The sequence below is a fragment of the Dermochelys coriacea genome, chromosome 9 (genome assembly GCF_009764565.3).
Source record: "Dermochelys coriacea isolate rDerCor1 chromosome 9, rDerCor1.pri.v4, whole genome shotgun sequence".
In the NCBI taxonomy this organism is placed as follows: domain Eukaryota; kingdom Metazoa; phylum Chordata; order Testudines; family Dermochelyidae; genus Dermochelys; species Dermochelys coriacea.
The window spans coordinates 81,739,931-81,767,523 of NC_050076.1; the positions used below are offsets into that span (position 1 = coordinate 81,739,931).

At 42.6% G+C, this 27,593-nt stretch overlaps 1 protein-coding gene across 2 annotated transcripts; it reads left to right on the top strand.

The window, feature by feature from the left end:
• The first annotated feature begins 955 nt into the window (after positions 1 to 955).
• On the top strand, positions 956 to 17,896 carry ZC4H2 (zinc finger C4H2-type containing). 2 transcript variants are annotated; one of them, XM_038416428.2, is made up of 5 exons: positions 956 to 1,246; positions 12,342 to 12,513; positions 14,035 to 14,207; positions 15,535 to 15,697; positions 17,303 to 17,896. In XM_038416428.2, the coding sequence occupies exons 1-5, from the start codon at positions 1,194 to 1,196 to the stop codon at positions 17,414 to 17,416; spliced, it is 675 nt and encodes a 224-aa protein (XP_038272356.1). In that variant the 5' UTR covers positions 956 to 1,193; the 3' UTR covers positions 17,417 to 17,896. The 2 variants fall into 2 exon arrangements, with proteins under 2 accessions (XP_038272356.1, XP_038272358.1); XM_038416430.2 differs by lacking the exon at positions 15,535 to 15,697 and having other exon boundaries at positions 967 to 1,246.
• Positions 17,897 to 27,593: the final 9,697 nt, after the last annotated feature.

A 27,593-nucleotide genomic window follows, 5' to 3' on the forward strand; every position in this document is an offset into this window, starting at 1 on the left:
TGACTCTGCGGCTACAGCGCTGCTGGTACTCCACCTCGGTGAGTGGAATAATGTTTGCTGCGCCACCGCTGGAGCGCCACGGCACCAGTGTGAACGAGGTGTTGCATTATTGTGCTCTGAACACCCTCTGGAAACATCCAATAATCCCCTTAAGTCAAGTGCTCACTCTTCTCATTGTTTGGAATCGCTGTAGGAATGCGGAAATGCCCTTTGAAAGCTCCGTTTCTGACAGCCGGCTGCTTATCTACTCTGAGACAAAGCAACCATTAGTGTGGAATGCTGTGTGTGAGAGAGGGAAAGGCGTCTGCTGCTGGCTGAACTTACAAGACAACATGCTGACATGCTCTCAGCCCCCCCAAAACCCACTCTCTCCCCCCCACATACACACAACACACTCCCTGTCACACTTCCCCCCCGACCCCCATTTGAAAAGCACGTTGCAGCCACTTGTATGCTGGGATAGCTGCCCATAATGCACCGCTCCCAATGCCACTGCAAGTGCCGCAAATGTGGCCACACCCGTGCGCTTGAAGCTGTCAGTGTGGACAGACTGCAGCGCTTTCCCTACTGCGCTCTGTGAAGGCTGGTTTAACTCAAAGCGCTCTACATCTGCAAGTGTAGCCATGCCCGGAGAGCAAAAACAAATCCCAAAGAAACCTCAGTGCTTCTGCATATCTTTGGACAACTGAGCATCAATTAAAACGTCAAACATGTCTCTCAAAATTATTGGAGCATTTTTTCTGTGTGATTTAATTTAGCTTTTCATCAAAACCATGAAATTTTCCAACCGACTCTCAGGAGTCATTTACATGTCATTGTACCGTTTCAGTTCAAAGAGCAACAACCCACAACCCTCAGGGGGAGGCACTCGGCTCCCTTCCACTACTAGCAACCTTTGACATAATTAGCTGTGACAAATTGATTTAAAGTGTGGCTGCAGGAAGAGGAGTAAGAAAGCTCTGCTCTGCCTTGTGGGCGTTGTAGTCTTTCCTCTTGCACATGCCTGGGCTGCAATAAGGAACTGGACTCTAACTCCCATAGTTCCCATTAGATTATACCGCACAGGCTCAGAGTCCATATGCCCGGAGTGGGTGGCTACATTGTGTCTATTGTATGGGTTGATTTTTGTTTTGTTTTGTTTTTTGGGGCTGGCATTTTGTACATCACGGGAGGTTTAAATTGGAGTGAAAAGCATGGCTGATGAGCAAGAAATCATGTGCAAACTGGAGAGCATCAAAGAGATCAGGTATGTTTTCTTTTGTGCAGCATCAGTAACACTAAGCTGTTTTCCCTCTCCTTGAAGGAGTGAATGAGTTACACCGGTTTGAAGAAGCGACTGTTATGTTACAAAATAAAGTAAAATTTAAAAAAACCCACCACAACGAAAAACCCTGGGATGAAAGCTGGAGACAATTTTTTAAAGTAGGAAAAGAAGCATCTGCTGAGAGTGGGTGCTGTGAAATATGCATTACAGGGCGGGGATTGTCATGTATTTCCAGGGAATTAGCCTTAAGTAATAAAAAGGGGATGGAGGTGGCAGCTATGAATGGACAACTGGAGATCTGTTTTAAAGCAGTTGTGTTTTTTAATTATTATTTATTCCGGTAAACTGTTAGGATTTTTTTTTTACCCATTCATTCCTAACATTCTTCTGGTTGGCTGCATCTAGGAAATGTTTGAAGGGAGGTGGGGGAGAAAATTACAGAATATAATGTATGTACGTAAGCCAAATAGGCATTCAGAGCACAGAAGCTGCTTTGAAATCAGGGAGGTGGGGTTGGGAAGTGCTTTTTTTTTAAAAAATAAAATTTATTGATTTGGCTGGAATCAGGTATAATATCCTTCAAAAGTGTCTGCTTAGATAATATTTTGGGTGATAGGTATTGCAACAGTGTTGTGGCTTGCAGAGGAATTTGGGAGCGGGGGTTCTTGTGGGGAGGGATTGAAAGGAAAGAAAACTGCATCTTGGGAGATCTGTTTAGCCAGCTTACTTCTCTCTCTCACCCCCATGTGGAGAAGGAGTTAGGGTTAGGGGTGTTGTGTGAAGTCAGACTGGTGAATGTTCCCTGTTCCCTTCCTGTTGTTTATTGTGGTCCTCTCCTCTGAAGGAGTTATTGGGGGCATAGGGTGGAATGATGATGATGAAGCAGGGACACAATGGCACTAAGGCTGCTATTGCTTTTCCTTAAAGAGGTTTACCAGCAAGGCAGGAAGCTGGGTCTCTCCATTCTTCAGTGCAATCCAGTATACCATTAATTTTTATATAGTGGCCTTCATAAAGTGAATCACAGGATATGTTGCAGGAAGAGTCAATCATAAGCAACAGTGCATGGCACCATGGTTTTAAATGCTCAGTTTGTGCCTTTTCGTTTATGAACATGATGTTCTGGTTACTGCCAGAGTTGCATGCATTTAGCATGAATTTGTGCATTTAATAGCAAAGGCATGTAATAAGGAAAGTGTAATAATTTTGAAAGTAGCTGGGAGGAAGAACAAACAGCTTGACTGGGATATATATGTAGGTATTTATACCATGCTCATCTGCATGGTGAGTTGTGTTTTTTATATTTTTGTATCAGGAAAACGTAAGAGACAGGTTATCTATGGAGTGTGGGTGGGGAGGGGGAAATCAATAAAACAAAGAATAAAAAATGTCACTGTAGCATGCTCAGTTTTAAACCTGTATTAATCTATTGAGAAAAGAAACTGAAATCAAATCACAGAATAAGCAACAATTCAATTACTATAGTTTTTATAGTCCTTACACCTTTAACAAAATCTCCTAGTTGGAATACTGAGTATGTAGAAGCAAATTATTCTTCCATGCAAGGGCCAAGTCCTTCCTCTTGCAAAGACTGCTCCCATGAATAATGGTGGCAAGACCAGGCCCCAAATTATTTTTATATATAGTGTACCAAAATATGTATAATGAGAGACAGGACACTGAATATGTTCCAGACTGATACTGAGGCTCTGAAACGTCTGTGCTCAACTGCCAGAATTGTCATCTTTTAAAACAGATCATTATCCAGTTATAGTTCTGTTGAGACCTGATTGTTGTAAAATTGGATTTAAATATCCGATCCATTTTCTGCTTGATTGTTACAATACTTTGTATTTGGGAACTTCAAGTACATTCAGTTTTCTGATTCAAAGGTGAATTTAACTGTAATTATTTAATTTGACACACTTTGCTGTTGTAATTATTGGCCTTGTTATCAAGAATTATAACGTTCAAAAACCAGTTGGAGAACACTTCAGTCTCTCTGGTCACTTGATTACAGACCTAAAAGTGGCAATACTTCAACAAAAAAACTTCAAAAACAGACTCCAACGAGAGACTGCTGAATTGGAATTAATTTGCAAACTGGATACAATTAATTTAGGCTTGAATAGAGACTGGGAGTGGATGGGTCATTACACAAAGTAAAACTATTTCCCCATGTTTATCCCCCCATCCCCCACTATTCCTCAGAGGTTCTTGTCAACTGCTGGAAATGGCCCACCTTGATTATCACTACTAAAGGTCGTCCCCCCCGCCCCTGCCCTCCTGCTGGTAATAGCTCACCTTAAGTGATCACTCTGGTTACAGTGTGAATGGTAACATCCATTGTTTCATGTTCTCTGTGTATATAACTCTCCCCACTGTATTTTCCACAGAATGCATCTGATGAAGTAAGCTGTAGCTCACAAAAGCTTATGCTCAAATAAATTTGTTAGTCTCTAAGGTGCCACAAGTCCTCCTTTTCTTTTAGTGAAATCTAAGAATCCTTCTATATCAAAGGGCTAAATCCTGATTACCATATTGACCTAAATAGACAGTCACATTTAACTGAACGGGACAGATCAGGTAAATAAGGCATGTTGGTTTTGGCCCAAAATAGGCCAGATAAGAAATCACAAGCTCTGGATATTTGTACTTTTATGCCTGTTTTATTTTAAAGTAAATAAACAAATTTCATGTGCTTAAAAGGCTCCGCCATACTCTAATTATTGTTTATATTAATTTTTACTCTGTCAGCTCTGTTCCACATGCAGAGTTAAAAGGGCCTTTATAAACAAAATCACTAGCTGAAAAAAGCAAAATTTGCCCTATTGTTTTCTCTCACTTGATGTCTCTTTTGGAGACCCTCTCCTATATTACGCCAAATGTTTATATTTATTAAAGAAACTTTATTGAGGTTTCAGGGGATGTCAAGGCCTGATCCTGAAAACACTTCAGTACATGCTTATTTGGAAAGCAATGGGATTACTCCAGTCAGTAAATTTAAGTACGCATGTAAGGCCCCAATCCAGCAAAGATTTACGCATGTGCTTGACTTTATGCATTGCGTAGTCCCATTGCCATCAGTAGAACTACTCACAGTGGTCAAACTAAGCACGTATGTAAATCTATGCAGGATCAGGCCCCAGCATTGCTCCTAGGGAGAGGATGAGTGAGAGAGAGAATGAATCGCCCATGATAGATGGTAGTCACTTCCTGAGGACATTCAGGCCTACTCCACACTTAGGGTCGAAGGAAGCCGCCTTAAGGTGACCTGTTAATGTATGTGTCTACACTCCCGGGTCCTTTACGCTGACCTAAGTCGCTCTAATGTCAACTTCTGTAATCCGCTTCTGCAAGAGGCGTAGCACTTAATTTGATTTTCATGGGTCGATTGCGAGGTAGTGAAGATGCAGCATTGTGTAATGCGACCTAACTGGCCTCCAGGTGGTGTCCCACAATGCTCATCTGTGACTGCTCTGGAGATCATTCTCAACTCGACTGCACTGCAGCCAGGTACACAGGAAACAGCCCCTCCCCTGCTAAAGCACTGGGAATTTTTGATTTCCCATTTCCTGTTTGATCCGCATTGGGAGCATGCCAGCTTGAGCACAGCTGACACCCCAGACACGCTCCAGCCTGGTCTGCACAGGAGGTGGTGGACCTCATCGCTTTGTGGGGAGAAGAGTCTGTGCAGGCAGAGCTCCGATCCAGCAGAAGAAACGCTGACATCTATGCAAAGATTGCTTGTGGAATGGGGGAGAAGGACTACACGAGGGACACACAGCAGTGCCATGTGAAAATAAAAACTCGCCAAGTGTACCAGAAGACAAGGGAGGCGAACGGTCATTCTGGTGCTGGACCCTACACATTCCAGTTCTACAACAAGCTGCATGCGATTCTCGAGGGTGACCCTACCAGCACTCCCACAAACGTTGATCATTGGTGTGTGAGTCTAGGGACAACAAGGAGAATGATACAACCCCCCCACACACACATTCCAGATCGCCAAACCACGCAGCAGCTAATGTGCCTTTACTGTGCTCAGCATGGGTTGGCAAGTAGTTTAAAATGGCTGATAGGGGACTGGGGAGCCACATGAGAGATTCCCCAATTTGAGAGTAAAAACGTTTCCCCCCACCTCGTTCATAAACAGCTTCCCATGGTGCTATGGCGAAGGGCCACTGTTTGACTAGCTAACTCTGCTCCCAACATGAGTCTGCCATAAACTTTATTAAAAGTGTGGTCACCCATGACCGGGGGGGGCTACTCACCATGGCTGAAGTAGCAAAACAACACAGTGAACGGTTACGGATTCTGATTATGTTATGGCTTGCACCTAGTGTAATAAGGGTTTGGTTTTTTATGAAAGCGGCCTTCCTATGGAAACATTTTATTCATGTACAATGGCTCCTTTAGTTTTTCACATGACTGACAGCTGGAAATGTGTCCTTCGGGGTGTCATGAACACCTGAAAGCAGACTTTCGGTGATTAGGAGGAGAAAGAGAACGCGGGAGGACATATTCACCAAGATAATGAACGCTTCCAGGACAGCTGACACAGAGCTGAGAGCGTGGAGGATTTCACTGTCCGAGAAGTTAGACATGGACATGGAGAACAGGAAAACTTCTAATGAGCAAGAGCGTGAGGCACAGGACGAGATGCTTTGGATTATGAGGGACCAAGCAGATATGTTGAGGCGTCTGGTTGAACTGCAGGAACAGAAGCAGGTGGGTAGAGTCCCTCTGCAGATCCTGGTGGACAGCCAGCCAGCATCTGCTGGCGCAGAATCACCCTCCCACAAGCGTTCCATGAGGCATGGGCCAAAAGTCCATTATCCCTTTCACTTAATTCAGGGGGAGGTACAAGGAACAGAAGGCGTCCATTCACAGATCTTTGATGGTCTGGAATGGTGTGTTACATTACACAGTTGAAAATGTTTCTCCCGTTCCAACTTTACAACCCCTTTTCCCCAGCGTTCCCTTTTTTTTCTGTTCTCCCTCTTTACTTACGTTTGTTAAATAAAGTAAATGGATTCGAGAAATAAATGTTCTTTATTGAGTAGAAGCAGTGGCTTGGGTGGGGGGCAGTGTTCCCTCTAATTTTTGACAGGCCGTGTGCGCAAAAAATTTCTTCTGTGCACATTTTTGACAGGCCGTGTGCACAAAAAATTTCTTCTGTGCACATTTTTGACAGGCCGTGTGCACAAAAAATTTCTTCTGTGCACATTTTTGTGTGTGGTGTTTTGCCTTGTGCGCGGGGTTTAGGATCTGTGTGTGTGTGCAGACGTGCATAGCTTAGAGGGAACAGTGGTGGGGGGTTGGCTTTACAGGGACAGTGACACAAGGCAGGTGAAGGTTTGGGAAAGCACAATGTAGACAAACCGCTCACATTACTGTGACTCATTATTGAAACGGCTTTTCAAAGCCTCGCAGATATGCAGCACCCCTTGCTGTGATCTTCTTATTGCCCTGGTGTCTGGCTGGTCAAAAATGGCTATCATGCGATCTGTCTCAACTGCCCACCCCTGCAGAAAATTTCCCCCCTTTTTTCACAGATATTATGGAGCACACAGCAGGCAGCTATAACCATGGGGATGTTCTCTTCACTAAGGTTCAATCTTGTTAGTAAATGTCTCCAGTGCCCTTTCAAATGACCAAAGGCACATTCAACCACCATTCTGCACTTGCTGAGTCTATAGTTGAACTGTTCCTTACTGCTGTCCAGATGGCTGGTATATGGCTTCATGAGCCATGGGAGCAAGGGGTAGGCTGGGTCCCCCAGGATAACTATAGGCATCTCAACATTGTCAGTGTTCATTCTGTGGTCTGGAAAGAAAGTCCCGGATTGCAGCTTTTTGAACAGACCTGAGTTCCTAAAGATGCACGTATCATGAACCTTTCCCACCCTTCCTACATTGTTGTTGGTGAAACACCCCCTGTGATCCACCAGCACTTGCAACACCATTGAAAAGTATCCCTTTCGGTTTATGGACTCTTTGGCAAGGGATCTGGTGCTAAGATGGGGATATGCGTGCCATCTATTGCCACACCTTAATTAGGAAACCCCATCGCAGCAAAACTATGTCCTGCACATTTCCCAGACTCACTACCCTTCATAGCAGAAGTCGATTAATGGCCCTGCACACTTGGAGCACAGCAGCTCCCATGGTTACCTACTCCAAATTGATTCCCCACTGACCGGTAACTGTCTGGTGTTGCAAGCTTCCAAATAGCGATTGCCACTTGCTTCTCCACTGTCAGAGCAGCTCTCATTTTTGTGTTGTTGAACTGCAGTGCAGGGGAAAGCTCTTCACAAAGTTCTGGGAAGATGGCTTTCCGCATTAGAAAGTTCTGCAGCCACTGCTTGTCGTCCCTACCTGGAAAACGATGCGGTCCCACCAATCAGAGCTTGTTTCACGGGATCAGAAATGGCGCTCAACAGAGTGCAGCTGCTCTGTGACTGCCAGCAGCAACTGTGAATTGTTTTTTTCAATGGCTTGCAGCAGGGCTTCTTGCAGGACATCACTGTGTTCTGTGCGGCAGACTCTACTTCTGCTCTGGAAATACTGCAGGAGAAGTTGCGAGGTGTTTGAGATGCTCACAGCAAGAGTGCACAACTGAGCAGGCTACATGCTTCTGTGATTATGGCGGTTTTAAGGCGCAAAAACCACTGGGTTGTTTGTTGTTGAGCACAGTGCATCATGGGATGCCGACGCAATGTTCCCATTCTCCCCTGTGACAATGTTTTGGTCCCATGAGGCATTGAACAAACTTCCCAAAACACACTGCAGCAAGTTGCACTTGGGGATAGCTACCCACGATGCACTGCTTTGTGCATCAATCCAGGCGCTGCTAGTGAAGACACACTCCATTGAGACAATGAGCATGGTGTGGTCACGCACAATCAACTTAGTTAATTTGGGGGCTCGAGGTTGAATTAAATAAAGTCAACTTGATTTTGTAGTGTAGACAAGCCCTCAGACCGTATGATGAGGAGGGCAATATAGGAACTTAGAATGGAAAATAATAGAAATGAGAGCAGAATCAACTGTGTAGACTAGGTCCCAAATTTACGTTTTTGTTTTCAAAAATACATATTTTAAATGCCCTAATATTAATGGAAATGTCTTCATACTTTATGTGTACTTTGTTTTTTAATATTAAAAGTTAATTGTTTGGATTGGAATAGTCCCCTGAAACTACAATGTTGTTGCATTCTGGCAGCACACTGGAACTAGAAAATGAAACTGACTAGTAACAGCAAAGAAATACCTTGCAATGCCAGCTACAAAAGTGCCATGCGAATGCCTGTTCTCACTTTCAGGTGACGTAAATAAGAAGCAGGCAGCAGTATCTCCCATAAATGTAAACAAACTTGTTTGTTTTAGTGACTGGCTGAACAAGAGGTAGGACTGAGTGGACTTGTAGGCTCTAAAATTTTACATTGTTTTGTTTTTGAGTGCAGTTATGTAACAAAAAAAATTCTACATTTGTAAGTTACACTTTCACAATAAAGAGATTGTACTACAGTACTTTTATGAGGTGAATTGGAAAATACTATTTCTTTTATCATTTTTACAGTGAAAATATTTGTAATCAAAATAATATAAAGTGAGCCCTGTACACTTTGTACTTTGTGTTGTAATAGAAATCAATATATTTGATGTAGAAAAACATCCAAAAATATTTAATACATTTCAACTGGTATTCTATTGTTTAAAGTGCGATTAATCATAATTAATTTTTTTTGAGTTAACTGCGATTAATCAACAGCCCTACTTCTTTTGTGATGGCAACAAGAAATTGACCAAGTATAAGGGCCAGTATAGTTAATATATTTACTTTTTAAAATTACATAATGTAAATTGAAAAGTGCATATATTTCGATTGACTCCCTCTGTCCCACCCTTGCTTCCAAATGTACTGGTGCAAAGTCCTGTTCCTTTGTGAAGTCCCATTACGGTCAATGGCACTTCACATGGATTCAGAGTTCAGCGCTAATGGATCTGGATGGAGGACTGAGGCGTCAGACTGTAAACTCTTCTGGGCATTGACTGTCTTCTGTCTGAGTGAGAATGCCTAGCATATTTTGGATACTCCTAGAAAGCACATAATTAATAATAGTGCACTGAAAAATTCACATTACTCACAATGTGTAAAGTTAAGCACTTGTGTAAATCTCTATAAGATTGGGCCCTAACACAGTAGAATAACAAATTTTAATACCAGTTGCTCTAATTTTCTTCATCCTCCCACTCCAAAGTAATAAATCTTAATATAAAAATACATTCATTTTCTAAAACAGTTAAGACATCATTACATCCTGTCTCCTCAGTGGATGAAAGACTGCTCTCTAAACTCTTGTAAATTTGTGAGTTATAGAGTTGTATGATATGTTTTTCTTCTTAAATTTCATCAGATTGCCAGTTATGAATGTTTGCTTCATATAGAGAAAATGGCACTATTAATCCTGAAAGTAAAAAGTATGACAACTTTATTATTATCGCTGAATAACTCTCTGGAGTTTACTGTGGTAATTTTAAAAATTCTTAAGTGACCATTAATTCTTCACAGAGGCTAATACTCTTTGACTTGGGCCACTGGAACTGAAGTCCAGTCAGCAACTACTTTCTTGTTGAAATAAGCTCTTCCTCTGGCTCCAGAAATCAATGCATTCAGGTAGCCGTTTGTTTTGACAAAATGGTCTCTGGCTTGATTAGGAGATGACTTTTATCGATGTAATGCTTTTATAGCTGACTGTTTTTTTCAGCTGTTTTTAGTTTGATGGGCTGATTCTGATTCTTCAAAACTGGGACAGTTGGCTTCCTTTTTAAAAAAATGTTTGCATCTATATACAACATATAATATTCTCTTTAGTAACACATGGCATATACCATATGAAATATACATGCTTATAGCTTAGGGATGCCACTCATCTGGATTTTACCCGGACAGTCCAGTTTTTGGCTTCTGTGTCTGGGTGCCATTTAGGGTTGCCAGGAGCCCGGTTTTTGACCGGAAAGTCTGGTCAAAAAGGGGACCTGGCAGTATCTGGTCAGATGTATTGATGGACATCAAAAGTCTGGTCTCTGCAGGGTGTGGGGAGGCATCGGTCATTAACCCAAGCCAGCCCCTCTTCATCTGGGGCTGCCTGCAGGCAGGCTCCTAGTCATGCTGCAGCAGCTCCCATTCCAGTTCTGGAGCACAGGGAGCCCAGCTTGTAGGGTGGGGTGTAAGGTGGAAACAATTCAGCGAGCAATGGGGGTTGGGGAGAGAGGAGCAAGCGATGGGGGCGGGGGTAGAGCGGGGTCTTGGTGGAAGAGGCGGGGCAGGGCACGGGGCCTTAGGGGTCTGGTTACCAGCAATTAGAAAGGTGGCAACCCTACTGTAACTGTAAAATATTCATCTAGATTAATATCTTTGTAAATGTCTCTGGGTGACCTCTGAGTCGATCCAATTCCATGTCTGGCTTTTTACTATGCACACCTCTGCTTCCAGCTTTTCTACTCCCCAGTGTAATGGTGCTGATCAGAAGCAACATTAATCCAAACTGGTTCAGGTTTATTCGTCTAGAGGGAGATTTTTTATTTTTAAAGCTGTTTTTAAAATGTATCATGTGATGAAGTACATTGTTGTATTTTGTTCCAAGGGAGCATATAAAATCTCATTCAGGATTTTTTTAAAAAAATCTCCTTTTATTGATATTATCACTGTTGGACATTCCTGCTATGGGCATGTTACACTCTAGCAAAATAACCTGTGGTGCTGTTTTTTGGATATCCTGCAGTTATCTCAGTCCCACCCATAAAACTCGTGACAGGAGCCAGAATTTGTTACCCAAGGACTTGATCCTGGTCCATTTGAAGTTCTTTGGTCAGATTTTGATTTCTCAACAGAATGATTATAGTTCCTCTGGTTTTCATTTTCAGTCTGTTTGAAGCTATAGACTACTTTAAAAATGCACGAGGGGAAGGATCAGAAGTACTGGAGGCTTAGGTAGGTATTGTATTTGTTCTTGGAATTGGACACAAGGGGTGTAAGAGGAGGGCTAAGAGAAGCAACTCCAAAGCCTTCACAATAGCAAAGCTGATGGACACTGTTCTGATGAAAGCAGGGGCTATATCTCTAAGATCATGTCTTTGGAAAGTGAAGATTGGAATATAATTGAATCATGGCCTGGCAAAACTGGATTGGGAACTAAAACAGGTTTTTGACTGTCTGGGCAATTGTTTTAAAATGGAGATGGTCATGAAGCAGTGCCAATTCAACTAATAGTAAGCATAGCTTTGCTGTGCTGCTTAAACAGCCAGTCCCTCTCTCCTAGCTTTGGAGGGAAAGACATTGCTCCAGACTCCATAGCTTTTATGTGTAGAAATGTGGGGTGGTACCATTTTAAAAAGAAGAAACAAAAACTGGAATGTAGAACAAAGGGAGCTGCAGTTACAAATAGCATTAAAGGGACTGGAGGTCAGCAGGAAAATGGGAGACTACCCTGTAGACTGCAGGTGGAATTTTAGATGCTTTGAAATGCCATCAGAACTTTTACTGTCTTGGAGCATCCTTTGTATAAAGCAAAAGTCTGTGTTTTAGTGTCTCAGTCTACTGTCGAGATAGTTGGCATTTGCATCCTATACTCCATTTCTCAGAAGCCTCTTTAAAGCCCAGCAGGTATAAACATTTCTCTAGAATTTCCTCTTTTGTGATTAAGGTTTAATCATGACTGATACAATGCTGAACACAATTGTCCTGGTCTACAGTAACTGCTAAATCGTGGTAAATTCCATGCAATCTAACTCTATGGTCCAATACAATAAAAAGTTGTAGTGGAGACAAGACCAATGACAGAGCTGGGATTAGAACCCAGGAGTTCCCTGATTACAGGATTCTGCACAGACCACCACAGACTTTCAAAGATATACTTTAGTTCTGACTTTATCAACAACTTTTGCTAGTCCCCTGCTATTGATGTGAACACATTTGCTTGTGTGTGTATAGTGAGTCTTTAAGCAAACAGAATTTACATTGACATTACGGCTGTTGTCCCTTTATATTTGTAATTTCCATTGGGTTTTAGGAATAAGACTTTGCAGATGGAAAAGATTAAGGCACGCCTGAAGGCAGAGTTTGAAGCCCTGGAATCGGAGGAGAGGCACCTGAAGGAATACAAGCAGGAGATGGACCTTCTGCTGCAGGAAAAGATGGCCCACGTGGAGGAGCTGCGCCTGATCCATGCTGACATAAATGTGGTATGTAGCAGTGGGATTGTGGGCAGGATATACTTTATATATAGTCCCATATGGATTGTTCTAAGGCTATACAGTTGACAGATTAGAGATATGCAACCTGAGCTTTCCTGACAGCATGAAAGGATTATACAGATGGTATCAAATGAATTAAATTTAGTCACTGTTAGTGCTTGTCTGTATCAGGCAAGATGATTTTCAATAATAGACATGGGAGGGATTTAGGTTAAAGGGAACGAACAACCAAGCCCATTGCTGCTGCAATGGTACCAGCAGTCATAGTAACGTTATTCTGACTCTTCCTAGCAAATAACCCTCTTAGTGCTGCCTAATTTAACACCTAGAACCTGGGAGGCTTTGGCAGCTGTCTGGGATTTGGGTTGTTTTCTTTTTGGGAAGCAGGGATAGTGGGATGGTTTGTTATGTTTGCATAGTGCCTGGAATCAGAGAGCCTTGATTTCTCCCTGAGACAACTAAGCACTGCTGCAATACAAACAGTAAAACAAGCAGGAGAGTGAAGGATATTAATACAAAATAGGGAGACTAATTATTAGAGGGGTACCCTGGAGGGTGCTGAGGATTTGTGAACTGCTGGGTTTGCAAAACCATTCTGAATTAGCAACTCCGTTCACCAGCAATTTTAAACCCACACTTTTTCCTTCTCTTAAGGGTGAGTAAATATTTTTAAAATGTTGAGCTAAAGAGAAGCCTGGACTCTGTATTAGGGATGGAAAAAGCTCCCAAACTGTGGGTAGGCACAAGTGGGTGCCTTGAATATGTGGCACATACACCACCTTCATTTGTCATCAGAATTTTCTCACCCCCTACACTCCCTGCTTCTCTTTCATGCTGTCCCGCTTGCACTTGATGTTTCCATCAGATTATCTTTCTCTTTGCTGCTTCTCTCACTCTCTTTCCCAAAAAGAAAAGGAGTACTTGTGGCACCTTACAGACTAACAAATTTATTTGAGCAGACTAACACGGCTGCTACTCTGAAACGTCTCTTTCCCAAGTGGAACATGAACTCAACAACATCAGAGTTAAACTTTTAAATCTATGGGGTATTTGGAAAGGCTTGAAATAATGCAAATGAGTTGGCCCTGCCCCAGTCGATATTTTTTTTAAAGGTTATTTTTATAACCTTCATTGAGAATCTTTCCAAAGTGCCTGCATCTGGTGATCCAGCTAAGCGGTTATTACATTCGCCTTCCCGGGCTGCTGTGCAGAGGAAGAAGGAGGTGCAATCTGAATCCTTTCATGACACTCTCTCTCACGTGTTTAACACAAAAACATTGCCCGGCCTAATTGCTTCCAGACTGCTTTTTCCCTGCCCATATTCCACCCCTCAGAATGTTAACTCCTTATTTGGCCATTTCATTGTCTGCCTATTCTCTTCCAATCTGAATGTGAAAAGCTCCACTCTCTAAAGGACAACATCATCTTTGCACTCTGCCACCTCTGGCTGGTGAATCAGAGAGCTGTGAATGCAGCAATCTGCTAAGCAAATGTCTCCTCCTGTTTCAGATGGAGAACACCATCAAGCAGTCTGAGAATGACCTCAACAAGCTCTTGGAGTCCACTCGACGCCTGCATGAAGAGTACAAGCCCCTGAAGGAGCACGTAGATGCCCTGCGGATGACTCTGGGCTTGCAGAGGCTGCCAGATCTGTGTGAGGAGGAAGAGAAACTCTCTCTTGAGTATGTCTCCAGATCAAACATTATTTGGCCTTGTATACAGTTATGATTCTGTTGGCATTTTGTCATTTTTGTTTCTGGGCCCAGCTGGAAGGTAGGAACTCAGAGGCAATCATGAAAAACAAAATTAATTGAAAGTGGAGGAAGCATGTATGTGAGACAGAAATTAACCAGCCATTTACAAGCCTCCAAAAGCGTTCTGTCTGAATATGGGGCAAAGATCAAAGTTACATGTAGATCAGCCAAAGCTGCAAATCCCAGCGCTGACCTGCAAATTAAAGGGTGTTTGGATCTAAGGTTTTGGTTCTACTCTATCTCTAATTTTACATTACATGGTACTTTTTTTAAAGGATCCATTTCTTCCATTTGAGTAGCAGGTATGGATATGATGCAAGGGAGGAGAGGAATCCAAAACTACTACATGAGTGGCTTTAGTGAGTCTTGGTCAGAGTTCAAATTTGTGCTACAGCTGTTAAAAAAAAAAACACAGAATCTAATCTGGTAGGCTGAATCCAGATGGTTGGATCTATGGAAGAAATGTAAAGGATATGCTCTTCTTTTTGAAAACCAAGGAGGACGTTAATGCTTCTCCCAAGAATGGCCCATCTAGCCTTGTATCCAGCAGAGACCAACCAACCCCTCATGCTTCAAGGGAAGGGAACAAATTCTCTGCTTTGGTTCATGCAATCTTATTGGGTGGGGACATGGAGAGTTCTTCCTGATCCACTATGAATAATCTGATCCTCCTGTGGTCTTAAATATATAAAATCAACTCTTACCCCGGAACATATTAAATGAATAACTATGCAGTTCATCCCTCGCTGCAGAATTGTGCTCCAAAATCTCAGTTTATATTAAAAATGAAGAACAAAAACATTTCTTAGGGCTGGTTGTTGCAGATAAAACTTGGAAAACAAGAACCTGAAACATAGTATATCAACTTCACTGTAATTATGCCACTAACCAGTTACATGATCGAATCTGGCTCATTAACTTGAAAAAAAATCGCAAAAACCTAGATATTGAGAGTGGATGGAATTCATTACTTGACAAGTCTTCTCCATCTATATTAAGATGATCCTTAATTATTGATTGTCAGTGGGCTTGTGTTTTTGGCCACATGTAGTATTTTAACTGTTGTCATTATCCCATTTTAAAAAAATTGATCCAAATGAGTCCTTGGTGCAAGTCATTTGATTCTAGAGGACGAAAACCAAAAAATTTTGGCCCATTATGTTTTAGCACAGAAGAGTCATTACAAATCAATGCTTCTTAAATAAATAAATGACAGGCCAGCAGTTGATCATAATTTTGGTTTGTTTTTGTATAGTTACTTTGAAAAGCAAAAAGCTGAATGGCAGACAGAACCACAAGAACCTCCCATTCCAGAATCTCTGGCTGCAGCTGCAGCTGCTGCCCAACAGCTACAAGTGGCTAGGAAACAGGACACCAGACAGACAGCAACTTTCAGACAACAGCCACCTCCAATGAAGGTGAGGCGTTGTCTCTCGGGTGTCAAATACACAGGCGTTGTCTCTTGGGTGATTGGAACATACCGTGTTCACAAAGGAATAGCACTGAAAATAATGATGTGTCCAATTCTTATTTTGCCTGCTTTAGGGTAAACCAAGGGCAATTCCACTGAAGTTAATAAAACTGCGCCAGTTCAGTTAGAGTTCAGAATCAGGCTCTGTATCTTGTATGACTCCCTCTGTAGGGACTCTTCAGTCAGAGGACAGATATTGCCAGTTTCTACTCTCTGTGCTTCCTGAGCAGGGGAAACATTATTGTTACAAGGTGAAAATATCAGGTACTAATGGGTTCTTCAATCCAGCAGAGAAAGGCATGACAAAAACTAGCAGCCGGAAGTTAAAGCCAATTTCAAATTAGACATATGTCACACATTTTTAACAGAGAAGATGATTAACCATTAGAAGAAACTCCTAAGACTATGTCTACACTGCAGCTTATGTCGGCATAATTTATGTCACTCGGGTGTGAATAAACCACTCTCCTGAGCAACGTAAGTTACACTGGCACTAAGCGCTTGTGTGCACAGCGCTATATTGGCAGGAGAGCTTCTCCTGCAACATAGCTTCTGCCATTCGCGGAGGTGGTTTTATTATGCCAACGGCAGAGCTCTCTCCCATCAGCATAGAGTGTCTTCACCAGACATGCTGCAGCGGTGCAGCTGCATTGGTACAGCTATGCTGCTGCAGTGCTATATGTGTAGACATGTGCTAAGGAATGTAGTGGAGTCTCCATCTCTTGATGTCTTCAGATTAGTTGCCTTTCCGAGGGTATGCCTGCTGGATGTGGAGGTGTAACTTCCAGCCTGGAGAGGCGTATCTTTGCTAGCTTTGACCGAGCTAGCATGGTTAAAACTAGACTTGAAGTTGCAGTTACATGGATGCTGGGATGGGCTAGCCACTCAAGTATCCTTTGTATGTATTCTGGGTGGCCAGCCTGTCCCACCACCCATGTAGCCATGACTACATTGCTTCTTTTTAGGGCACTAGTTCATTCAGAGCTAGCATGGGCATGTCTCCCCGAGCTGGAAGTTACATCTCCAGCTCCACTGCAGACATATTCTGAAAGATACGGTTTAGTCAAGCACAAGTTATTGGGCTCAATACAGGGATAAGTGGGTAGAATTCTATGGCCTGTTGTATACAAGGGGTCAAACTAGATGATCTAGATAGATCTTGAAAATATGAGGGGAAGCTCAAAAAAATTTAAATTTAATATCTAAATAAATGATAAAGGGGGGGTGCACTGGCAGTTTTATTCATTTGAAAATTTAATTCAATAAATCCTTTAGTTTTCAACTGACCTGAAGTTGCTGTAGGATCTAGGAAGCTTGCCACAGAATTTAGTTCCAGTTCGCCACTGAGCATGCAGGGGCTTACTTATTTTTCCGGTACAGTTAACTTATTAGAGCAGGTAACATGTTCAATAAGCAGTGTGTCTCAACAGAACTTCATGGGTTTATTACCTCACAGAGAAATAGGTTGCTAACAGGGTCCTGGTCCATGACTGGGACTCCTAGGCACTATTTCCATACAAATAAATTAATAAGATGTAACATTGCATTGCAGGCCTGTTTATCATGTCACCAGCAAATTCATCGGAACGCACCGATATGTCCACTCTGCAAAGCAAAGAGCCGGTCTCGGAATCCCAAAAAACCCAAGAGGAAACAGGATGAGTGAAACACGGAAAATCCATGGAGAAAACCTGTGACCCATCCTAATCTCTTTCCAGTAGAACTGTAAATGTGGCCAGTTTATTGAAGTGCAGACTTAAGTATGACTTACCCATTGTTTTCTAGTTAATGTGACGTAAGCACAATGTTTCTGTTCCGTCTTAATTTCCATCCAGTCCTCACATTTTGGTTTTAGGAGAAGTGTTGATGGTGCTACACTTTAACATTTTAGTCATTCCATCTTTCTGACTCCTAAGCCAAGTGGAGCTTCTAATGCAAGTAGTCTGAATGCCGATGATCACTTTGTATGATCCCTCCTGTGAAAATATATTTGAGGATACATGTTTCATAGTTAAATACATTAGACCTAAAGTACCGGTACTGTACTTGCCAAAATGTCCCTGTGTTCTTCTATTGCTACACTGTTTGCCATTCAGTATCTTTTGGTAAAAAGCAGGCACTGTCTATAAAACCAGAATATTCTTAATGATCAAGTGTTACTACAGCAAGTTGGGGTGGTTGTTTTTTGGGGTTTTTTTGAGAGAGAGAGATGTTGCTAAAAGATTACTCTAATTTTCTCCTAACAGAAACCCACTTGAGGCACAGAAATAGCTGAATATCCATTTGCTATGCTAAAGACCCATGCCTTGTCCTAACCAGCAAGATTACATGGGCTAGATATAGAGTAAAACTCGGCGTATCCAAGGATTTGGGGGTATATCTGAAATGACCAGGAAAAATAGGGATATGGGCACACGGGAGATCAACATATAGTTCAGTTTTATGGGGTTTGATTGTATGGTTCCTACAGAAATGGATTAAAATTTGGGAAGGGGATCAAGCTGTTGTATCCATATTAATATTAAATTATGTCTAATATCTTATTTAGGCCATTTTCAGCAATCATAAGACTGACTTCAATTCAATTAAGAACTAACTAAGGCCTTATTATTCTTTTCAATAACACTTGAGATTACAGAAGGAGGGAGCCCCTTCCCTAGGTTTTTATCTTACCCTCTCCCTTGCCCCAATCCTTCATCCATACTTGTGCTGGAGTGGTTGTATTAAGGCAGAGGTTCCCAAACTGTGGGACACCCCCCCTAGGGGGGCATGGAGAAACATTCAGGTTTGGGGGGGCCCAGGCCAACCCCCATGGAGAGCAGAGAGGGAGGGATATCCAGCCCCGCTCTGCCCCCAGCTCCGCTCCAGCTCTAGCCTGGGCCCCTGACTCCCGATCCTGAACACAGCTCTACTCCCAGCCCTGACCCATCTCCCGACCACAGCTCCTCAGGGTGGGGTGGGGTGGAGAATAGATTCCATTACTGGTAAGGAGAGGCGTGACAGAAAAAGTTAGGGGACCACTGTATTAAGGATTTTTGTTTGTTAGTTAAAAAAACACAGAATAAGCCAAACCCTGGCCTTTGGTGAGAAGACTTTACCTGCTGCTGGGGACCATACAAGCCCACTTAAAAAGCTTTTGCTGGCCAAAGCACATGAATTGCCCAAATTCCCCCCTGCTTGCCACAGGGTGACAGTGTGGTGTATTAATTTAGATGGAATAAATGTGCCAAAGCTGTTAACATAATCCAGTCTCTGTCCAGAGTTTGCTATACAGAGACATCAGCCTCCTTAGTACCATAGCAAACACACCATTAAAAATCCTATTAACCTTTTATTAAAGATACAGAAAAGAAGGAAAAACAGTTAAAGCATTTGAAATGTGCAGTATTAAATAAGGCTTTAGTTTTATACTTGTTTCCTTGTTCCCTTTAGCTGGAAAGAGTTTTAGAAGGAAAAACTCCTTGTTGGACAGTCTCCTCAAAGATGGTAATAACTGTCCTATTGGGGAAAAGAGAAGAAGTTAGTTGATCTGGGCTGTAGCTGTTGTTGTTTCTGTTAAAGTCCGATCCCATTTCATCCCAGGTGGTGTTTGGGAGTCAGCTGGAGCCAGTAGGGTGGTGATGTCACCCAGGTCCCTCTCTCTGGCCCGGTCTGGTCAGCACATCTCTCAGGATTAGGAAGGCAAAGGCTCGGGGTCCCAGGAAATGGTGAGAGTGGCAGCCAGGATGGTGAAGCTTGCTTTAGTCATCTCGATCTGTTCTTCTGTAGTTTCCCCACAAAGCCTCTTTCTTTAATGACCCACAAAGGCGGAGGTGGGCAAATTATGGCCCGTGGGCCACATCCGGCCTGTGGGACTGTCCTGCCCGGCGCTTGAGCTCCCGGCTGGGGAGGCTAGTCCCCGGCTCCTCCCCTGCTGTCCCCCCACCCCCACAGCCTCAGCTCGCCACGAGGGGAGCGCAGCTTGCACCCGACCGCCTCCCAGCCTTTCCAATAAGCCAGTCCTGTCACTCTGAGCAAGAAGCGGGGGGGTTGGATAAGGGGCAGGAAGTCCTGGGGGCAGTCAGTGGACAAGGGGAGGTTGGATGGGGGGGAGGCCATCGGGGTGGGGTTGTGGATAGAGGTCGGGGCAGTCCGGGGACAGGGAGCGATGGGGGATTGGATAGGGGTGTGGTCCCAGGGGGGCGGTTAGGGGCGGGGTGTCAGGGGACAATGAGCGGGGGGGTTGGATGGGTTGAGGGTTCTGAGGGGGGCGGGAAGTGGGAGGCAGCGGGGGCCAGGCTGTTTGGGGAGGCACAGCCTTCCCTACCCGGCCGTCCATACATTTTTGCAACCCTAATGTGGCCCTCAGGCTAAAAAGTTTGCCCACTCCTGCACAAAGGGAATGGTGGGTGAAATAGCTCTTCCCCTCTCTCATTTGTCCACCAGGGTAGGCCTGGTTTCTAACACACCAGTTTTAGTTAATTAATGTCGAGACCCACATTTTCTTGTTCACTTCTCAACACCATCCTAGAGTTTTATCAGTACACCTTTGAGTTTGGACCAATTCAGTTTTTCTGTCTGGTTTTCTTGCACCTGTTTATACCATTCTGTATTAAAAATAACTTGACCTACTTTTCATGATTAATTCCCAACAGGCAAAAAGTTATAGGCCCAGTTGTCCCAATGGGATTTTACTGAAGTGAGCCACTTACTTAGTTCATCTTGTAGTGTTGTAATAGTTTCATAACCATGTAAACATCTATCAACAGCGAGAGCATTCAGGACCTTCTGCTCCTGAAAATACAGGCCTCTATCACTCAATATAAACGGGCATTTTTCTGTTACTTTAGTATTAGGATTAAGAGCCTCTGTGAATTATAGCCACTGGAAGGTAATCTGATCAGATACATTCTTGGTCAAAAAGAAAAGGAGTACTTGTGGCACCTTAGAGACTAACAAATTTATTTGAGCATAAGCTTTCGTGAGCTCCTGTAGCTCACGAAAGCTTATGCTCAAATAAATTTGTTAGTCTCTAAGGTGCCACAAGTACTCCTTTTCTTTTTGTGAATACAGACTAACATGGCTGCTACTCTGAAACCTGTCATTCTTGCTCAGATCTGACATTCCATTCAGTAGAGGGCAGTGGTGACGTTGACTGACAGTCTTTTATGTCCCGACTCCTGTTTATTAAAAATAAATGCTGTATTCTACTTTTAAATATTGAAAGGCCATATGCTACCTTCCCTCAATAATGTGATTCCTGTTGGGGTTAATGGAAAATATGTATAGTTAGAAGGCAGCATAAAGGCCCTTAAACTGAATTCATGAGAGGGAGCCTCATCCTGTTAATAGCATATATACTTAACTTCAAAAAGTAGTGACAACGGATATTGGGCAAATGGTTCTTCAATGAAGTAGTTTGCTCAGAAAAGTAAATTTGTAAAGTCCTTGTGACATCCTGTCCTGTGGATAGCTGAAGGGATAGACTCTGTCCTGACTGCTCTCACCTTGCTATTACATTCAAGAGTTACTTCCTCCTTGGGGATTTCTACAGCAAAGTTCTGACTAAACTGAAGAGTGCTTGGAAATGCACCATTTTCTAAGTCAGTGCTTTGGACTTTTTTTTTTAATCTAGTCCATTGCACCTTCGTGTTCAACAAGCTAACTTTTTTTTTAAAATAAGGAAAAACACATTTTTATAATATGTGCATATAGCATATCTAGTTTATACCAATCATGTATTTACATGGCTGTTTTCATATTCTTTACAAAGCTGTGCCATATCAATAGCGTGCTTTGTTGGTTTTGTATTTTTTCTTTTTTACAAAATTGTGCCATATGAATAAAGTGCATTGCTAGTAGTAAGTCAAACTATTACACCAAGAAGAAAAGGAGTACTTGTGGCACCTTAGAGACTAACAAATTTATTAGAGCATAAGCTTTCGTGAGCTACAGCTCACTTCATCGGATGCATTTGGTGGAAAAAAAACTTTTTTTTTTTTCCACCAAATGCATCCGATGAAGTGAGCTGTAGCTCACGAAAGCTTATGCTCTAATAAATTTGTTAGTCTCTAAGGTGCCACAAGTACTCCTTTTCTTTTTGCGAATACAGACTAACACGGCTGCTACTCTGAAACCTATTACACCAAGGAGTCAAAAGTTGTTTATGTATTTAAGGGAGAGGGGTTCTTTCATAGGGAAAACAGTATTCCCCCAATACCCCTATTACAGATTTCAGGAAGATTATTGGATGGCTTCTGACATGACAGCACTGGGCCCTTTCTTTTCCACTCCTCTTTTTTCTTGTTAAGAGACTATACAAACGTATATTATGAAATATTGATTTCAGGGGCCTCATTTGCTACGGGGCAAGGGGGGCAGCTATCCCCCGAGACTTTTCATAGGTCTGTATGCTCCATTATGTCTTCCATTTTTTGCCATTTCCCTTTCCCCCAGACTTTGCAGGATTATTATATACATAATTTTCTATATGATGATACAACTTTGCCACCTCCTCCCCCTGTCCAGAATTTTTCTGAAATGACACCCCTTATTGATTTCTTGCTCTTTTAGGCATATGAGCAAACATCTGCACCATAGTTCTTATTATATAATTTCTGTAGTTTCTGGTAAAGTAAAAGCCTCTACAGATCAACAATGGCCTCTAATTTTGCACCTATGAACAACTTTGACAATCCACATTTTATCAAGAGTTAACTTGAGATGTCCATCAGGTAGGGTTGCCAAGTGTCAGGTTTTTGACTGGAACACCTGGTTGAAAAGGGACCCTGGCGCTTCCGGTCAGCACTGCTGACCAGGCCGTGAAAAATCCTGTTGGTGGCATAGGCAGGTTCCATGCCTGGCTTCCAGGAAGTGGCCAGCATGTCCCTCCGGCTTCTAGGAGGAGGCGCAGCCAGGGGGGCTCTCACGCTGCTCCCATCCCGAGTGTTGGCTCCATGGGTCCCATTGGCTGGGAACCGTGTCCAATGGGGGCTGCGGAGGCAGCACCTGTGGGCATGCAGAGCCCCCTGGCTGTACCTCCTAGGAGCTGGCGAGACATGTGGCCACTCCCCAGGAGCTGCCTGAGGTAAGTGCCACCCAGAGTCTGCTCCCGAACCCCTTTCTGTGACCCAACCCACTGCCCCAGCCCTGAGCCCCTTCCTGCACCCTGAACCCTTCATTTCTGCCCCAAGCCCAGAGCCTGCACCTCCAGCCCAGAGCCCGTACTCCCTCCCACACCTCAACCCCCTGCCTCAATCTGGAGCCCCCTTCCACACTCCAAACCCCTTGGCCCCACCCCCACCCCAGAGACCACACCCCCCAGCTGGAGCCCTCATCCCCTCCCGCACCCCAACCCTCTGCCCCAACCTGATGACAGTGAATGAAGGCAGGGGAGAGTAAGCAATGGAGGGAGGGAGGATGGAATGAGAGGGGGTTGGGCCTCGGGGAAGAGGCAGGGATGTTCAGTTTTCTGCAATTAGAAAGCTGGCAACCCTACCATCAGGCACACTTGCAATTAAGTGAACCTGCCTTCAACTGCAAGTTACAAAATTAGAGACCATTTTTCAAAGTATAGCCCTGGCTGTTTTGCTTTTAAGATCAGAAGGCTCCAGCAGGGCTTAGGTAAGAGCTAACTAACATCCTTAGTAAGTAAAATACAAAAGACACTGTTCATCCTTATTTGAGAGCCTTCTGCCTTTCCCTCATTAGTTATATTCATTAGTGCTAGCCTTGAGTTTCAATGGGTTCTGTGTTCTAAATATTATACTCCTGTGCCCAGTTGGAGTAATGTGCTAAATGTTCAGCGTGTCTGTACAGTCCTTTTTAATAAACATTGTTTCATGCCATATTTCCTTCTGTGGAGTATTTTTCACATATATTTGATTGCATTAGTCATAATTAGTCAATGTTTTGCAAGCTAAAAGCTCAGTTCCTTAGTTTTTTATAATACAGTTAGAAATACCCCTCTTACAGCAAGCTGATGGAGTTGAAGGTGTTACAGACTAAAGGAAATAAAGGTCCCTGTGCAATGAGCTTTTGTTTGGAAGGAGTGAGGAGTAGAAAGGAAGATAAGACAAAGCCAGGCCTGACCAGCTTTTGGCACTAGCCAAGCTTCTCAGTCACATTCCTGGAACACTCTATTCTGCTTGCATTCAAACGATTTCTGAATCCAGATAACATGATGCAGAGAAACAGAGTCTTAACTTTCACAAGCAGGTCTTTTCACATGGAAGTATTCACTGCTCCAGCTGACCATTTACACAAAGACCCTGTTTAGATGCACCTGAATGCTTATTTTGCCTGTGCAATTACCGTACGCTTGGAGGTGTTCAGTTGTGAACGTCTGACCGACAAGAGGACAAAGAAACCTCTTTTTACTATGATCCAGTTTAAAAGACTGTGTACACCAAGTTTGTAGCAGTTTAGTTCACCCAGAGCAAACTGCTGAGCAGACTTCCCTTTTCAGCTTACTAATGGCTTAGTACAGGAATCCTTGAGCAGAATCTGCCAACCATTTAAGATAAAGAAATGGGTTTTGGATAGAGCTGTTTCTTTCCCAAGTTAAATCTTTGTATACTCTGAAGACAGTTTTCACTGTGAACAGTGGGAGCTTTCTCCTTAAATGACCAAATGATATTTAAGCTATTAAACTGATACCCAAAATGGAACTTTTGGAAAGCATCACCCATTTAGAAAGATGAAATAGAATTGGACTCAATCTGGAAATAGTTCTAGACCATTTTGAAATTTTCCTTCCTCCCCTACCCCACTGTCCTCCTTGGTCGAGTCTACGAACTCTCTTTCCATTATCTAAGTCAGTGGTTCTCAACTAGGGGTATGCAGCGGTCTTCCAGGGGGAACATCAATTCATCTAGATATTTGTCTAGATTAACAACAGGCTACATAAAAAGCACTAGCGAAGTCAGTGCAATCTAAAATTTCATACAGACAATGACTTGTTTATACCTCTCTATATACTACACATTGAAATGGAAGTATAATATTTATATTCCAATTGATTTATTTTATAACTATATGGCAAAAATAAGAAACTAAGCAATTTTTCAGTAACAGTTTGCTGAGACACTTTTGAATTTTTATGTCTGATTTTCTAAGCAAATAGTTTTTAAGTGAGGTGAAACTTTGGGGTATGCAAGACAAATCAGACTCCTGAAAGGGGTACAGTAGTCTGGAAAGGTTGAGAGCCACTTATATAAGCAACACCAAAAATCCCCCCAGGGTATTCACTTTGTTATTCAGCATTTGGTTCAGCTTCATTTTGATTCTCCTCCTCCGTTCCAGATTCTGCTTCCATAGAAATCAGCAGCAAAACTCCCATAAACCTTCGCTGGGCACATAATGAGATCACAGATCCCGAAGTCTGTGAGGTACTAAACACCATCTAGAGCTAAGCTCCAGCCTTTGCACATTCAACTGCTAAAGAAATATTTCAGCTACCTCAAACAGACCGGTTTGGTCCTAACTTCATAAGACATTTGTCTAAATGCTTGCTGTGAGTTCAGATGCTTCTGTGAAGAGGATTTTTATTAAAAATATGCTCAGGTTTGTTTATAAAGTGGTAAGTGGGTTTTTGGGGAGGGTGGTGACGAGTTGTGGAAGGGAGGCACAGGCACTGCAAGTACATGTTCCCTGAGTAAGAGCCACCCATAGCCAGAAGTAGCTTGCTGGGCAAGTTACTCCTGTGTTGTTTGGAATGCTACCCCTTTCTTGCTCCTTACTGCCTGGCACCTGCATCTTTCGCATGCCAGTACTGTCAGAGCTACAAGACACCAAGAGAGGGGTTTCAATCGACAAGGTACAGTGCAAGTTCTTAACAACTTTAACTTCCACGTGTAAACGTGTGCTTTGCTGGGCTGGTTTTAAATATACTCTTCACAGACAGAGCCGCAGTGTTGAGAAAGTGATCCACTGCCAACAGTGATTGTCAGCAACCTATCCCCTTTGCCCTCCCACCCTCAGTTGGGGTACATAAGGCTAGCTGCTAGCATAGACTAGACAGGAATGATCACCAGTTTTAGAGTGGTTGAGATTGAGCGGCTGACCGTAAATCTGATGGTGGGGAACCTGTTTTATCCCCTTGACTTTAGCGCAGGAGCCTCAGGTATTGTGGGAAGGGAAATAACTTATAACCATTTCCACAGGATCATTTTCCGAATGTAAATCGGGTCCTAAAAGGGATCCGCTCCCTTTTCCATACACCTCCACTAGCGGCAAGAGATTACATATACATAATGGGAAGAGGACAGACCTTTTGGTCCATAATCATTACTGGCACAGAAATCAGAAATTTGATAGACAAAGAGTGCCAGACTATCTGCTTACTCTCTTAGAAATCAGATCTAAACTTGCTCTTCTGAGTGAAATACAGAGAGTTTGAAGTCACACTTCCGATGGATTAAATCAATCTCAATTTAATTCCACTTAATATAAGCATTATCAAACAGAAAGTCTCATCACCAACATAAGCCACATATAATTCAGTCAACTACAATTATATTAATCTCTACTGATGTTCTGTCTTAGTCAGGAAGACTGCATTAATTACTTTTCATTGTCAATTTCTCCCTGCAGCACACTAACTAGCTTATTGCTAGAACACCACAATCCGCTGACTCAGTGCTGACAGTGAAGGCACCAAAAATAGCAGTAGCATAATCTACCCCATAGCACTGCTCCTGAACAAACAGTTCTAAAGACATGAAGCAATTTTAAATTTTTATACTAAATGAGAGCAGCAGTTTTAATCAGCCCTTTCATGAGTCGATTGCTGCAAGTTTAAGAACTGCAACATTCATGAAGCATAAAAGCATGCTGAGAAGTCACATTAAGGAAAGAATGTGGAGAATTTACGTTAGTCACAGACTGGAGGAGTTCTTGATCTAGGGTATCAAAGTACCAACAGTTTCCCCTAATGCCTAATGTTTGGGCAATGGGGTATTATGTGTGGGTTTCCCTTGCATTGGCTAGACATGTATTTTTTAATCATTAACTTTTCAGAAAAAAGTGTTTTCCTGAAATGCTAGTAGCATGTGAGCTTCAGTTGACTTTGCAGGGGGTATTCTCTAGCTTGCTTCCGCTGCTCCTTTGGAGAGAAACTTTCCACCTTCTCCTTATCTGGTACCAATTGGATTAGAAAGATTTCCAATGCACAAAATGGCAGTAGCTGCCTCTGTAGAAAATTGTATGCTCTTTGTCTACAACAGAGTTTGGTTTTTGTCTCTGGCTTTGCCACTGAAGAAATCTAGGCCAAGCCTAGTTTAAAAAAAGCTTAAATATTTATTTGAATCCCTTCCATACAAAACATTTTGAAAAAAAGATAGTTACCAATATTTATATCTGTGGGCTATGAACACAAATTCCATTTTATTGCAAGGAAGCTTGCTCTGTGCAGGGACCGGTGACTGTACAGTGACAAAACAGGCAAAGAGGCCAGCACAAGTTCATGAGAAAGGAGGGGTGATCAAAAGTGTTAGACAAGTGCTAATGGTGTAGGGAAACATCCAGGCAAGAAATGAGAAAGGAAAAAAGCTTCTTAGATTATCTAGCAGTGGTAAATGATTTGTTATAAAGTAAACTAGCTAGCACTCAAAACCTGTGTTTTGATTAATCAATTTTAAAGTTCCACATGTCCTGAGTAGGGGGAAATGTAAAGGAAAGAAAAATTATGCTGTCTAGACACAAAGAATAAAATTATTACAAATAGCAAAAGGGAGAAAAAGTCTCATTATTTCCCATTTTCTCTTTGCTGGTGGGAATACTATCCATTCTATGTGCCATTGACCATGTAGAAGTTTATACATAAATACAGGTTAGTGGTGATACAAGATAATGCCGCTGCATTC

Bases quoted from the DNA above. Each gene is read 5' to 3' on its own strand.
- ZC4H2 (XM_038416428.2), top strand. From the start codon at position 1,194: ATGGCTGATGAGCAAGAAATCATGTGCAAACTGGAGAGCATCAAAGAG. The intron at 12,514-14,034 runs GTATGTAGCAGT...CTCCTGTTTCAG, and splicing joins TCCATGCTGACATAAATGTG to ATGGAGAACACCATCAAGCA. The intron at 15,698-17,302 runs GTGAGGCGTTGT...ATTGCATTGCAG, and splicing joins AACAGCCACCTCCAATGAAG to GCCTGTTTATCATGTCACCA.